The sequence below is a fragment of the Bufo bufo genome, chromosome 6 (genome assembly GCF_905171765.1).
Source record: "Bufo bufo chromosome 6, aBufBuf1.1, whole genome shotgun sequence".
Lineage (NCBI taxonomy): Eukaryota > Metazoa > Chordata > Amphibia > Anura > Bufonidae > Bufo > Bufo bufo.
In genome coordinates this window covers 283651514-283668076 of record NC_053394.1, presented here as the reverse complement: position 1 = coordinate 283668076, position 16563 = coordinate 283651514, and the positions used below count along the sequence as shown (strand labels likewise).

At 43.3% G+C, this 16563-nt stretch overlaps 1 protein-coding gene across 1 annotated transcript in view; it reads right to left on the bottom strand.

Moving 5' to 3' along the window:
* The window catches only part of KCNH6 (potassium voltage-gated channel subfamily H member 6), a 270069-nt gene that overhangs the window by 72824 nt on the left and 180682 nt on the right, over nt 1–16563 (bottom strand). Inside the window, exons 3-4 of the mRNA XM_040435520.1 lie at nt 3935–4093; nt 3560–3771 (exon numbers count right to left, since the gene is read on the bottom strand). Of these exons, the coding sequence (XP_040291454.1) occupies nt 3560–3771; nt 3935–4093 (371 nt within the window). The remainder of the gene's footprint in view (nt 1–3559; nt 3772–3934; nt 4094–16563) is intronic.

The following is a 16563-nucleotide window of genomic DNA, read 5'->3' as shown; positions in this document are numbered from 1 at the left end:
TACCTAATATGTATATTTTTTTTATGTGTTTCACTTTAGCACAATAATTGCAGTTTTGACACCAAAAAAATGATGTTTTAGTGTCTCCATGTTCTGAGAGCTATAGTTTTTTTTATTTTTTGGGCGAATGGCTTAGGTAGGGGCTAGTTTTTTGCGGGATGAGGTGACGGTTTTATTGATACCATTTTGGGGTGCATACGCCTTTTTGATCGCTTGGTGTTGCACTTTTTGTGATGTAAGGTGACAAAAATGGCTTTTTTTTTGCACTGTTTTAATTTCTATTTTTTTATGGTGTTTATCGGACAGGGTGGATCATGTGATATATTTATAGAGCCGGTCATTACGGACGCGGCGATACCTAATATGTGTGTTTTTTTTTTTTTTTCTGTTTTTTATTATAAAATAAGGGGAAAGGGGCTTTTTTTTTTTCTTTTTTACGTTATTAATTTTATTACTTTATTAATTTTATTAAAAACACTTTGTTTTTTTACTTTTTTTACTTTACTTTATTTATGACATTCAGTTTTGGGGGTCTGATCCCCTCTGCAATGCATTACAATACATCTGTATTGTAAAACATTGCCTGTTAGTGTATGACACTGAGTCATACACTAACAGGTTGCCTAGGAGATCCAGCCTGAGGCTGGATCTCCTCGGCTCCCGTAGAAGGCAGTTCCCGATGCCGTGCAAGGCATTGGGCAGCCTCTGCACGGCATCGGGCTGCCTTGTGTCGCATCGGGTCCCTGCCACAGCAGCGCGGGGACTCGATGCTCTCCCTCACCCGACACAAACCTCTTCTATGTCGCGGTCAGCTCAAGAACAAGACAGATTAAGGTTATTATGGAACAATGCTTTAATTTTTGACATCTTAGGATACTTTCACACTTGCGGTAGCAGGTTCCGGCATGGGAACAGCCTGCTGGATCCATGCTAACGCTAGCCCACAGTGCCGCCCGAAGTCCGCTCCGGCGCCAATAACCATAAAGATGTCCAGCCGCAGCACGGCAATCATGCCGAAAGGCGGTCAGACAAAAACTACAGCATGCTGTGGTTTTTGCCCGGCCTCCTGACGGCTTGTTTTCCGTGCTGTGGCCAGATTTCCACCGGAACAGCCTGCCAGACCCTCCTACCGCAAGTGTGAAAGTAGTCTTAAAGGGGTTGTGCCACTAATGACACTTATTCCAGAGCTCCCATAAGCCCCATAGAAGTGAATAAAGATGGACGTAGAACCACTGAGACCGTTCGGTGGCATTTAAAGACCCCTGTCTCATGTTTGCTGAGGGTCCCAGGGGTTGGATTTCTAGCGATCAAACACTTATACCATATCCTGTGGACAGAGAATAAGTGTTATTAGTGGGTTTGTCCATCTCAGACTTTAATAGCATATCTCCAGGATATGCGATCAAAGTCAGATTGGTGTGGGTCACACCTCCATTAACTGCTATGCGAGTGCCGAAAATAGCATGCTCGACTATTTTCACAAGTCCCATAGCAGTGAATGGAGAGCACACACGCATGCACAGTCACCTCTCCATTCACTTCTTTGGAACTGCCAGAAACAGCTGAGCTGGCGCTCAGCTATTTGTTTAACTCCTATAGCAGTAAATGGAGAGTGGGTATGCTCTCCTTCACTTCAGGGGGACTGTTCTGGAGATTGGTGCAGTTCCCACCTCTGGGACCCATACCTATCTGACATTGATGGCATATCCCAGCACAATACTAGTCATTAGAACTTTGAAAAAATCATTGATTTTTGTGGATACCGAAACAGCCTATGAGATATATATGAAGTATCCTAGGGATATCCTATGAATGCCTATGGTTAATATGCCCTTTTAATGGTAATAAAATGTAGAGCCAAGTGAAACAAAAAATATTGTGCATTTCTTAATAAATATAAAGCACATGCAATATATTTCATATTTGTAGTGCGTTCAAAATCAACACGGTCAGTAATTAAAATTACCACTAGATGGAGCTTGTGTGATGCAGAACAAATGTATAACCAGCACCATGGTGAGATTCTTCAAGGATCTCTTCAGAGGGGAACTTGCCTCTAAAATTATGAACCAAGTTAGTGGAAATTTTCAGGAATAACATTAAAAGAATTGAAAGAGTTGGAGAAATTCTGATTATGGCTATGTTCACACGAGATTCAAAATGCAGCCAAAAAAGTTCAGACAAAAACTGCATGTGGATTTGTCATGGACTTTGATAAGGATTTGCTGCGGTTTTCACCTTTTTCACTGCAGACTTAGAATTTGTGCAACATGTCAGTTTCCTTGCGGCTTTTTATGCAGAGTGTAGATGAGATTTCTTTACCCCTTTGCACTCAGGGATATACTATTACGTCACAGAGTGCAGGTAGTTAACGCTTTGTGCTGTAATAGTACGTTAAAGTAATGGCACAGCCTCAAGAGCTCTGCCCGCTTCATCCCTATTATACAGCTGGTGCCCGGCTCTCACTGCTGGGATCAGAGATAACTTTGTTCCCAGCAGTTTATCCCCTCGGATGCTGTGGTCACCTGTGATTGCGGCATCTGAGAGGCTAGACAGAGGGAGGGAGCTCCTTCTGTCTTCTGATCGGCACCCTGAGTACTTGTCATGGTAGAAGGCCCCAAGGCCTGCCATGTCCCGACTACCTTTACATCCTGCCTCGAGCAGGATCCACTATGCACTATAATACAGGAGTAAGATCCCAAGTTCAAGTCCGCTAAGGGGACTAAATAAATGTAAAAAACACTTGAATAAAGTTTTTAAAAATGATTAAAATGCAATAACCAAAAATCTATTAAATTATCCTAGTTGCAGTAGAGAAGAAGTGCCCCAAAATGGTGGCATTAACATATACAGTACAACTCATTCCAGATAAAATAAGCCCTTATACGGTTGTGTTGACAGAAATATAAAAACTTATGGCTTTTGAAATGCGGAGATTCAAAAATGAGAAATAAAAAAATACTGGAGACTTAAGTACCAAACTAAGCTGTATCCTTAAAGGGGTTCTCTGGGATTATTATATTGATGGCCAATCCTCAGGATATGTCATCAATGCTAGATCAATGGAGGTCCGAACCCTGGCACCCCCTGCAGATTGGCTGTTTGAGGAAGCTGTGGTTCTCACCGGAGTTCAGGTGAGCTCTGCGGCGTCCTTTGCAGTTTAGCAAGCAAGCACCATCCATTGTATAACGGCTATGCTATTGTAAAACGCAGCATATATGCCCCGTGTGGACATACCCTAAAGCTTTCCTGTGAATCAAATCATAACACGATTAAAGAGTTATTGCCATTTCTAGGACATGCCATCACTTTATGATCGATGGGGTCTGATCTCTGGTATCACCATTGTTCCAGAGCAGCGCTCCTGGCTATCAGGCTATGCAGTAACTGCAGCAAGCCTTATTCACTGGAATGTAGCTGTGCTGCAGTTGCACTGCAGAGCTGAGTGGCCAGAAGCTCCACTGTGCAGGGGATTGACTATTGGGATATATAGTGTCATATTGTGTACCATGGTTGTGGTGAGTTGGGGAAACCAAGTAAGGTGAGGGGAAAATCTTACCTGGGTCACTTTTTCTGTGACATTTTGTGTCCTCTCAAAGGCATTGCTAGGGGCAACAATCTCAATCTCTGTTGTGGAAGCTGACCGGTGCTTTTCTAGGTTGAATTCCACAAAGTTGAGTGTAAACTGGGGTATTTGACTGATAGTTCTGTACCTCATGAGGTCTGAATCAGCAGAAGAATTCAAGAAGCCCGACTTCGTTTTTGACCTTTCTATTGAAAAATTGAGAAGAGAATTAGAAACTGCATGGACGACGTTAAAGGACCAGCACACGGCTCAAAACATATGCAAATTATGTGGTAAGGCATAAGAGCCTAATCCAGGCAAAAGTTTCAACCAATTAAAGAGCCATACTTCAGAACCTAAGATGCTCACCTGAATTGAAGGCAGCTCGTGTCAACCTCTGATGAAGTGTCTTGTTAGCTTTTCTTGCCAGCAGCAACGCCAGATCCTCAAAGTTTAAGATAAACATGATGACATCTCCTTCTTCGTTCTTTACCGGGACAACATCCACCAGGCACTGCAGGCAGGAACCTGTAGAGGGTAGTTGCCAGAAGATGAGGTTAGCAGTGAATAAAAGCCAGGAGTCCATACCTGTTGACATGAACCAACTCACTTTGGCTTTTATCTTTTGACCTACAGATTTCATTGCTTAATACCAACACTTTGTATGGTCACTCTGCTTGGCTAATCATCAGTTAGGGCCACCAAGTAGAAGTGCCCACTTCCTCCATATAATTCATATACCCTTATTAGGGACATAGGTTGTCCAGTTAAAGTGGTTATCCCATGAATCATTTTTATAGCAAAGGTCCTGAAAGACTGTTAGTAGATGTTTTAAAGTAAATTACCTTGTTTCTGACATAAAATATAATTTCATCTGCTTCCATGTTCTTGCATTGGTGTAGTTGTTAACCTGTACTGCTCAGGGCAAGATCTGGACAGAACTATTCTTCTTCCCCCTCTTACAGTTGACAGCAGTACTACTTACTTTCCCAGAAGGGGTCAACCCAGCTATACTGCCATGCAACTGATGGGGCTTGGTCCTTCACTTGGAGAGCTGGGCAGTAAGCAGGGGTGCACTGCCAATGAGGTGAGGCGATAGCCCCAGCCAGCACCAGGTAGGGGCAAGTGAGGGGCAGCGGAAGGGCCATGGGCAATGAGCGCTCTCCACATATTCTACTGCATCGCTGTACTCAGGACAGCAATACAGTTGAATGCCGTCATGGAGCAATAGTCTTTAGTCCCACTTCCTGTAGTCTATCAGAGGCCGGTGTCATCATTATCGCGCTGCCTGAGTCGGGCTGCACAGAGCTCAGGGCACAGACTAGAAGAGGTCTGTGTCTTGCACTGCATCACTGACAGCAGAATGGAGGTAAGTATTTGAGTTTATTATTTTTATTTGGCAGCATGGTGTTGGGCCACAATGTGGTGTGGGTCATTATTTTGTAACTGGAGACAGCACTATGGGGACATTGCAGCTGTAAAAAGGAGCATTTTTGTACTGGCACACATTTTAAGGGGGGTACTAAAAGGGGGTCGTTTTTTGTACTAACATGTTATAAGGGAGCATTTTTGTACTGGCACATAAGGGGGCATTTTTTGTACTTAGCACACTTTATAATGGAGCATTTTTGTACGGGCACACATTGTAAGGTGGCTACTAGGGATGAGCGAATTGACTGCGAATTGGGATGTGCTGACTGACCCCCCTTTTTTCTTTGCAGTTGGTACTGGAGGTGTGACTGACACTTTAGTCGTGTGAGTATAAAGCTTAGCCTGCTCTCCCTCACTCACTGGAAGCCAATTGGCACCAGGAGAGGTATAGGGTGGACTCTCATTGTATTTGTTGGTGGCCATTTGGCACCAGGAGAAGTGTGGAGTGGGCTCGGTATTCATGTTGATACCTGCATTCCCTGGATATAATGGAGGCCATTTTAGCACCAAAGATGATAAAAATTAAGGTGGGCCCAGCATGCATGTGGAACCTACACTCCCTGAATTGTATGGTAGCCGTCATGGCACATAACAGGTAGAATTTAGTGTTAGGTTCCCGTCTTACAGAGATCGCCTTGACGTGTGGCAGACGGGCTCAAATAATTTTGTACAAAATGTATTTGCCAAGCATCTCTAATTTATAAGCATAGTATTAGAAATTATAATGCATTTTTGTACTTTATTTGGTTTGCAGAGAGCTGTTGCATTGCATGTTTTGTTCTATGTTGTGTTTTCAGCCATAGCAACGTGCACCTGCGCATTGGGATGTGCTGACTGACCCCCAATTTTTTCTGAGCATAAAACTTTGTTCTAATACTGTACGGAGCAGGAGCTCCGTAGAGTATTAGAATGTATTGGCTCCGATGAGCAGAAGTTATAACTTCATAAATTAATTTGTACTGTAAAAAAACATTTCCAGTACTCGGGTTCAGTTTCAAGGTACAATTTGGAAGCAAACCCGAGTTCAGGAAATGTTTTTTTACAGTACAAATTAATTTATAAAATTATTACGCGAAGTCTTGCGAAGCAATAACTTCCGCTGATCGGAGCCAATACATTCTAATACTGTACGGAGCTCCTACTCCGTACAATATTAGAACAAAGTTTTATGCGAATCGACTTTTGATGTTTCATCCAAAGCCGATTTGCTCGTTCCTAGTGGCTACTATAGGGACATTTGTTCATTTGTTCAGGGGGCACTGAAAGGGTTTTTTCTGTACTGGCACACGTTATAAGGGAGCATTTTTTGTATTGTCACACATAAGGGGGTATTTTTGTACTGCCACAAATTATAAGGGAGCATACTGGCACACGTTGCAAGGGGGAATTATTTTACTGGAAAACATTATAATAGGTCAGTTTTGTACTGGCACACATTATAAGGGAGTATTTTTTTGTGCAGACACACATTACAGGGGGAATTATTAATACTGGGGCCACTATGGGGGCATTATTACTTCTAGGGGCAAAATGAGAGACATGATTACTATTGAATGTACTGTTACCACATCGTCAACTCTGGCAGATAATTATTACTGTGGGTGGGACATTTGGGAGGACTGCTACATTGGGAGGCACCCTGGCACAGTATCATGTTAGCACAATTATTTTTGGAGGACACTATGTTTATGGCACTATAAGTTTCAGGGAAACTAATTGCTGAGCACAGTTATTTTTTAGGACACTGTGTGCCAATATTTATTGAAGGGGGAACAATCTGTATGGTAATAGTATTTTCAGGGTGATTATCTGTTTCTGCAGTATAGTATTGGGAAACACAGAGGTGGTAGGGTGGGGTGTTCAGAAGGTGGGAAAAAGGATGGGAAAATAGGAAACTATAATGAATGTTTGTCAAACTCTGCAGAGACAAGACATGGCTGAAAGAAATCACCACGGTGGTCTGGTCTCAATGGAGAAGATAAAGAAAGAGAACGTCTACATCAGAGGACACTGGATGTAAGAGATATGCGGCGCTGTATTTCACTGTATGTGACCACCAATACTCAGTTTATTAGATTGACGTGCACATTGCTATACACTTAAACATCCGGAGGCTCCCTACTTTGTCATAACTTACCACTACATCTCTCTGTCCACTATGTCTTGCCCGTGACCAGATGCCATGCTTTAAATTCAGCTCTGCTATTGGTGCTCACTGACTCTATGTTACCTAAACATACTGAGTTCAGCAAATAAACCGTACTTAACTCTTACAGTGCTTAGCTCTATGGCTATTTAAGGAACATGCCCCCCCCCCCACTGCTCCTTGCTTGACCAATAGGTTTGTTAGTTTTTGTAGTGTGTGGATTGACTTGGATTGCCCCTGACTTTAAACTTCTGTTCCTTGAACTTGACCTTGTCTGCTTTGATTACTGTATTGCATGAACTCTGCCAGCGCTAACTGTTTACTTGACTAACTATGAATTGCATATCCTGATTTTGCTGCTACAAACTGGTTTCCACTTACATCAAAAGTTGTCCACAGATTCCATATGAAAAGCACTGGCCTCCATCTGTGGCAACCCAGAGTATACACTATCCAGCTATGCCCTGTGATACTTAATGGTGCGGTCCATTTTGTAAAGTAGCTGTTTGCTGCCAGAAGTCCCAGTCTGTTTGGGCTGCTATATACTGATATCCATAGTCCTGCATGTCAAACCTGCTATACAATATATATCCTCTGCTCCTGTAACTGCCACATTAAGCAAAATCGTCTTCCACATGTTAAGTAAAGCTGGTTTACAACCCCCATGGAAACTGTAAAAACAGCACATTGGTAGTTACCCGACTTTGTGTATAAATTCACAGTCACACTTCAGACTTTGATGTCTTCTGTTACTGAAAAAGCAAATTGACTTATCCATAAGCAGGCGCCGATTGGGAACTAAAAGTGGCCCTGGAAAAAGAAAATCGTAAAAGTGGTCCCATGTTGTACATCTTTTACACTGACTTTATCCTAGAATGAGCACCATTCTAGGCTACTCATTTAAAGGGCCCTCTTACAGTAACAATTTTACAGTTTTCATGGGGTATGAATGATCGTTACTGCAATTGTTCAGTCCCCATACAGTTTGAGTTTTATTGCTGGAAAAAGTACAGAGGAGAGCGACTAAACTGATAAGGGGCCTAGAGGGTCTTAGTTATGAAGAAAGATTTAAAAAATGACATTTATTTAGTCATGAGAAGAGACATCTAAGGGGGGGCATGATTAACCTATACAAATATATAAATGGGCCATACAAAAAATACAGTGAAAAACTGTTCCATGTAAAATGCCCTCAAAAGACAAGTGGGCACTGCCTCCGACTGGAGAAGAAAAAGTTCAGTCTCCAGAAGCGTCAAAGCTTCTTTACTGTAAGAACTGTGGGACAGATTTATCATTACTCTGACAGCTCACTCCACTTTCACATATGGCTAAAGTCAGTTTTAGCCAAGTCAGATTTATGAACGGCCCTTTAAGACTGTAATAAATGTGGTTTGACGGTAGCAGTTTATCCGTCAGTAAGCAGCTTTACAAAAGTCGCACATCTTTACGAAAAAGTAGCATGTTCTATTAAAAAGTCTCATAAGATAAGCATGGTCCTCACTGGAGTGAAATTGCACATTTTTTTTACAACTTTTTTGCGACTTTTTAAATAGTCGCAATAGTAAATCTGTCTAGAGATTCATTTACATAAGAAAACACGCCCACTTTCAGAAAACTGGCGAGCATAGTGCAGAGCAGAAAAAAGTCGCACATTTTTGCGCAGTTTTAGCGATTGCTCAAAAATGGGTGACTTTTTCACTCTATTATTCTGACTTGAACTAATGATAAATCTGGTCCTGTGAATCTGTGGAATAGACTTCCTCAGGACGTGGTCACAGCAGGAACAGTGGACAGTTTTAAAAGGGGCTTAGATGAATTCTTGAAAGTAAATGACATTAATGCTTATGAAAAAATGCATAGAAACACTGATTTGGATGATTATATCAGCTCATATAATAGGACCAATAGAAAATATAAAGCAAAACTACAGCAACCAACTAACAAACACATCTTCCCAGTGGTTATTCAATGGACAGCAAAGTCTGTCTGGTTTCCATGTGTTTGTGACTATTCTAATTGCAATGAATGAAGTTTGCAGACAGTGTCCTGCTTTTGCTTTGTACACATTTCCATCAGATATTTCTATATAACCCTAAAAGTCCCACACAAATAATAATGTAGTAAGTACTTATCCAACCAGGCATATACAATGCATTTAATGGTAATGATATACAGTGTGGTATTTCCCTACCCAAATCATTAATTAAACCAGCTCTAACATGTACTTTCATCACGGCTATGTTTCAGCGCAGCTGATTTAATTAATGGTTTGGTAAGTGGAAGGAATTGCCAGAAGGCACTGCCCATGGTCCCTAATTGCTTGCCTGAAAAGCATCAATTATATCACACAGCAAATGAGTATGACTATAGGAGGTGACTTGTGAACATGACAAAAGTCTTCTTGTAAGGCTGGGATCACGTGTACCATTTTGTCTTGATTTCTGATTAAAAGTTTTTTCTTTCATTTTTTCAAAAAGTTGCTTAAAAAATGGCAGCAAAAAATGCACATTAAGGCCTCATGCACACGGACGTTTTTTTTTGCGGTCCGCAAAAACGGGTTCCGTAGTTCCGTGATCCGTGTCCGTTTTTTCTTCCGTGGGTCTTCCTTGATTTTTGGAGGATCCACGGACATGAAGGAAAAAGTTGTTTTGGTGTCCGCCTGGCCGTGCGGACCCAAACGGATCCGTCCTGACTTACAATGCAAGTCAATGGGGACGGATCCGTTTGACGTTGACACAATATGGTGCAATTGCAAATGGATCCGTCCCCCATTGACTTTCAATGTAAAGTCAGGAGTCCATATTATACCATCGGATCGGAGTTTTCTCCAATCCGATGGTATATTTTACCTTGAAGCGTCCCCATCACCATGGGAACGCCTCTATGTTATAATATACCATCGGATTTGAGTTAGATCGTGAAACTCAGATCCGACAGTATATTCTAATACAGAGGCGTTCCCATAGTGATGGGGACGCTTCAAGTTAGAATATACTGAGAACTGTGTAATAACTGCCCCCTGCTGCCTGGCAGCACCCGATCTCTTACAGGGGGCTGTGATCCGCACAATTAACCCCTCAGGTGCCGCACCTGAGGGGTTAATTGTGCGTATCATAGCCCCCTGTAAGAGATCAGGTGCTGCCAGGCAGGAGGGGGCAGGCCCCCTCCCTCCCCAGTTTTAAATTCATTGGTGGCCAGTGCGGCCCCCCCTCCCTCCCCTGTATTTAACTCATTGGTGGCCAGTGCGGCCCCCCTCCCTCCCTCCCTCCCTCCCCAGTATTATATTCATTGGTGGCCAGTGCGGCCTCCCCTCTCCCCCCCCTAATTAAAATCACCTTCCCCCATCATTGGTGGCCAGTGCGGCCTCCCCTCTCCCAACTTCTAATTAAAATCACCTTCCCCCATCATTGGTGGCAGCGGAGAGTTCCGATCGGAGTCCCAGTTTAATCCCTGGGGCTCCGATTGGTTACCATGGCAGCTAAGACGCTACTGCAGTCCTGGCTGCCATGGTTACTTAGCAATAGAAGCATTATACTTACCTGCGATGTCTGTGACCGGCCGGACGCTCCTCCTACTGGTAAGTGACAGGTCTGTGCGGCGCATTGCTTATAGCACAGACCTGTCACTTACCAGTAGGAGGAGCGCCCGGCCGGTCACAGACATCGCAGGTAAGTATAATGCTTCTAAAATTGCTAAGTAACCATGGCAGCCAGTGATTAAACTGGGACTCCGATCAGAACTCTCCGCTGCCACCAATGATGGGGGAAGGTGATTTTAATTAGGGAGGGGGGAGAGGGGAGGCCGCACTGGCCACCAATGATGGGGGGGTGATTTTAATTAGGGGGGGGGGGAGGGGAGGCCGCACTGGCCACCAATGATGGGGGAAGGTGATTTTAATTAGGGGGGGGAGAGGGGAGGCCGCACTGGCCACCAATGAATATAATACCGGGGAGGGAGGGAGGGGGGGAGGGAGGGGGGCCGCACTGGCCACCAATGAGTTAAATACAGGGGAGGGAGGGGGGGCCGCACTGGCCACCAATGAATTTAAAACTGGGGAGGGAGGGGGTCTGCCCCCTCCTGCCTGGCAGCACCTGATCTCTTACAGGGGGCTATGATACGCACAATTAACCCCTCAGGTGCGGCACCTGAGGGGTTAATTGTGCGGATCACAGCCCCCTGTAAGAGATCGGGTGCTGCCAGGCAGCAGGGGGCAGTCATGTACACAATTCGTAGTATATTCTAACTTGAAGCGTCCCGATCACTATGGCAACGCCTCTGTGTTAGAATATACTGTTGGATCTGAGTTTTCACGAAGTGAAAACTCAGATCTAAAAAGCTTTTATGCAGATGGATCAGCGGATCCGTCTGTGTGAAAGTAGCCTACGGACACGGATGACGGACGCGGATGACAATCTTGTGTGCATCCGTGTTTTTTCACGGACCCATTGACTTGAATGGGTCCGTGAACAATTGTCCATCAAAAAAATAGGACAGGTCATATTTTTTTGACGGACAGGAAACACGGATCATGGATGCGGATGAAAAACTGTGCATTTTCCGAGTTTTCAATGGACCCATTGAAAGTCAATGGGCCCACAGAAAATCACGGAAAACGGAACAACGGACACGGATGCACAAACGGTCGTGTGCATGAGGCCTAACCCAGGATAAGATCAGAAAAATGGTCTCCTTTCCTCCCCCCAAAAAACACTGCCACCTCTGTTCATAGACTTTGTCTGGTACTGCATCCCCATTCAAGGAAATAGCAGGCACTTCCCAATGACAAGCACATTTTTTTATAGAAAAAAATGAACCCCTTTAAGTCTGGGTTCACACCAACATTCATAATTTCTAATGATCTGTTCCGCATAAGGGCTCATGCACATGACCGTATGTATTTTGCGGTCCGCAAAAAATACGGATGACGTCTGTGTGCATTCTGTATTTTGCGGAACGGAACAGCTGGCACCTAATAGAACAGTACTATCCTTGTCCGTAATGCGGACAATAATAGGACATGTTCTATTTTTTTTGCGGAACGGAAATACGGAAACGGAATGCACACGGAGTAACTTCCGTTTTTTTTGCAGACCCATTGAAATGAATGGTTCAGCATACGGTCCACAAAAAAAGCTAGTAATAGTATGTATACTGCACATGTTCTGCTCCTCAATACACTATTATTCACCTAGGCCAATGGTGGCGAACCTATGGCACGGTCACCAGAGGCGGCACTCAGAGCCCGCTCTGTGGGAACCAGCACCGTGGAAAAAAATCTATGTTTTACCAATCTGCCTTAGACTTTTCCTGCCATTCATTAGCGCAGGGCACACTATTGAACAGCACAGGCAGGGCATTGAATGTAGGCAGGCTATTATAACTAAATGATAAAGTACATGGAAGATATACTATATTGGCATTCAGGTTACATTGCCGTGTTGGCACTTTGCGATAAATACGTGGGTTTTGGATTGCAGTTTCGGCATTCGGTCTCTAAAAGGTTCGCCATCACTGACCTCGGCAGTTAACTAAAAGCCAGGTCACATAATACTTGTTACAGTCACATGACTTACATCATGTTTATTCCTATCCAGCTCTCCTATGGATGCAGTTTGCAAGTCTAAAATGGGCCATACCATTTTTTTGTTTGGAGAGTAGCAAAACTTTATTTATATTAGAAAATTATTTAACATCCTATTATCTAAATATATAAATATAATTATTAAAACCAGAATTACCCCTTTAAGCAAGATTTTTTTTATATAGTCTATTTGGTTGGACCATGGCGGACTGGTTGATGGGCATCCAGTCTGACATCCACAGAAGCTGCCTCTTCATGTCTTTTACAAATATTTCTCTAGCTGTGATTTCCCTGAATTTCTGTTTGACTCTGCTGAACAATCTGCCAAAAGGGTTTGTCTAATCCAGGGCATAGAACTGTATGTGTTAAGTGCTGGCCGAATAATACATCCCAAAGTGCCATATATGTAGGGTGTTTTAATTGAACTGGTTGTCAGATCCTGGGCTTGATAAATCATTCGAGAACTTCTATTTGTTGAGGTGGAGCCAGTGCTGTACTCTGTTTTGCTCCCAGATTCACTAATTCCAATCATTTTATTCTGGCCAAAAGCTACATATGTTCTCTCCTTCAGAGGAGTCAGGACACCATGCGGAGGATGAGCAGCCAAACACGTCAGAACATCAAACATTCAGTTTAAGATCAATAGACTCTTATTAATTGACCCAAGTCTTTCCCAATGTATTATTGTTACCTGATTGCAAACCAGAAGTTCTACGAGTATTCTGCGGTGAATTGAACATTTGGGAATTGTTGTCTGTCTAACCAGGCTTGATCAAATAGATGATTTAAGTAGCAGATTTCACAGTTCTCTGAAGATGCTTTGATGAAGACTCATGAAAGCCATCCACAAGATTAAGTCAACCAGGTTTCTAAATAAAGCTCTGGGACTGAACAGGCTTTGCTTCTCTACATTTGAACCTCTGGAAGAAGCAGCTGCCTGCTTTTCCTTGTAAAGCCGCATGCCTTATCTGATAAACTGCCATATCTCAGACTCTTTCTGGATAAAGTGATTCTCAGAACTCTGTCATTAAGCGACCAGGGTTGCAAGAATGTGGCTACAGCCTTAGGCCTCATGCACGCAACCGTTGTTTTGGTCTGCATCCGAGCCGCCGTTTTGGCGGCTCGGATGCTGACCCATTAACTTCAATGAGGCCGCAAAAGATGCGGACAGCACTCCGTGTGCTGTCCGCATCCGTGGCTCCGTTCCGCGGCCCCGTTAAAAAAATATAACATGTCCTATTCTTGTCCGCACTTTGCGGACAAGAATAGGCATTTATATTGCCGGCGCCCGTTCCGTAAATTGCGGGAGGCAACACGAGCGGCTTCCGTTTTTTACGGATGCGCGGTTTGCGGACCGCAAAAAACGGCACGGCCGTGTGCATGAGGCCTTAGGCCTCTTTCACGCTACCGTTTTTTTTTCCGTTTTGCGGGCCGTTTTTTGCGTTCTGTATACGGTCCGTAAATGGAACCATTCATTTCAATGGGTCCGCCAAAAAAACGGAATGTACTCCGTATGCATTCCGTTTCCGTATCTCCGTTCCGTGCAAAGATAGAACATGTCCTATATTTGGCCGCAAATCACGTTCCGTGGCTCCATTAAAGTCAATGGGTCCGGAACAAAAAAAAAACGGAATACATACGGAAATGCATTCGTATGTCTTTCATATCCGTTCCGTTTTTTTGCGGAACCATATATTGAAAATGTTATGCCCAGCCCAATTTGTTCTATGTAATTACTGTATACTGTATATGCCATACGGAAAAACGGAACCGAAACGGAAACACAACGGAAACAAAAATGGAACAACGTATCCATACAGTAGTGTGAAAGAGGCCTAAGGCCTTAGGCCTCTTTCACACAGGCGTTGCGGGAAAAGGTGCGGGTGCGTTGCAGGAACATGCGAGATTTTTTCGCGCGAGTGCAAAACATTGTAATGTTTGGTACCCAAACCCGAACTTCTTCACAGAAGTTCGGGTTTGGGATCGGTGTTCTGTAGATTGTATTATTTTCCCTTATAACATGGTTATAAGGGAAAATAATAGCATTCTGAATACAGAATGCATAGTACAATAGCGCTGGAGGGGTTAAAAAAAAAATAAAAAAATTTAACTCACCTTAATCCACTTGCTCGCGCAGCCCGGCTTCTCTTCTTTGCTGTGTACAGGAAAAGGACCTATGGTGACGTCACTCCGGTCATCACATGGTCCATCACATGATCTTTTACCATGGTGATGGATCATGTGATGGACCATGTGATGACCGGAGTGACGTCTCCACAGGTCCTTTTCCTGTACACAGCAAAGAAGAAGACAGAAGAGAAGCCGGGCTGCGCGATCAAGTGGATTAAGGTGAGTTAAATTTTTTTATTTTTTTTTAACCCCTCCAGCGCTATTGTACTATGCATTCTGTATTCAGAATGCTATTATTTTCCCTTATAACCATGTTATAAGGGAAAACAATAAAGATCGGGTCCCCATCCCGATCGTCACCTAGCAACCGTGTGTGAAAATCGCACCGCATCCGCACTTGCTTGCGGATGCTTGCGATTTTCACGCAGCCCCGTTCACTTCTATGGGGCCTGCGTTGCGTGAAAAACGCACAAAATAGAGCATGCTGCGATTTTCACGCAACGCACAGGTGATGCCTGAAAATCACCGCTCGTGTGCACAGCCCCATAGAAATGAATGGGTCCTGATTCAGTGCGGGTGCAATGCGTTCACCTCACGCATTGCACCCGCGCGGAAAACTCGCCCGTGTGAAAGGGGCCTTAAGGCTAGTTTCAGATGAGTGAGTTCAGTGCTAGAAACACATATGGCCCGTTCTGACCTCTGTTCCTCTGACAGGATCTCATGGCATTATAATGACTTATAATGCTTTGTTTCCCTGCCAGACCTGAAATCTACTTAATTATTTTGACATAATGTGGTCATTGTAATTTAATAGATACAGGTCTGGTAGAGACACATAGCATTATAATGGCATGCGATCCTGTCGCAGAGGTTAGAAACGGGAAATCATGCTTGCACAAGCAGCGTGTTCCTAACATTGCCCTCGCTCGTCTGAGTCTGGCCTGAAGGTGTTGTCTGGCCGATCATTATTTTTTAAAAGGCTCAGAACAGTGATTCTCCATTTGCTCCTGTTCCAACACTTCTAGTGACCTGCCTCAGCCAGTGATTTTCTAGGTGGGCATTTACCATGTGTCGAGGGGGACCAGGAAACAGAGACCTATCAGAAAGGAAGCAGCAGGGGATTAGAGGAGGCGAGTATGATTGCTTTTGTTTTTTATTATGCTACTCTGAACATTTACAAAAAATTCAGCAGGAAAAACCCTTCTACCTCTTCAGGACCAAGCCAACTTTTGTTTTTTCATTTATGGTTTTTCCTTTTTGGCTTCCAAGAGGCATATTTCTTTTTGTGTTTTCTGTTTCCATAGCCGTATGAGGGCTTCTTTTTTGTATCTTTTAATAGCACCATTAATAGCACCATTCAAGTTACCATATCTTGTATTTATAAATGGGAAACATTCTTTGTGTGGGGAAGTTGAAACAAAAATGCAATTCCGCAAATCTTTTTTGGGTTTTGTTTTTTATGCTGTTCACTGACCGCTAAATATGGCGACCTTATTCTGTGGGTCAGTTTTTATTTGTACCAAACTGGGGTACATTTGACTTTTTATCACTTTTTATGATTTTTTTTGTTTACTTTTTTTTTCCATTACGGCATTCATCGTACAGAATGAATTATTCTATATATTAATAGTTTTAGACTTTTTTTATTCTGTGATGGCAAATTTTTTTTTTTGCATTTTTTTTTATATGTAAGATTGGAAAAAGGGGGTG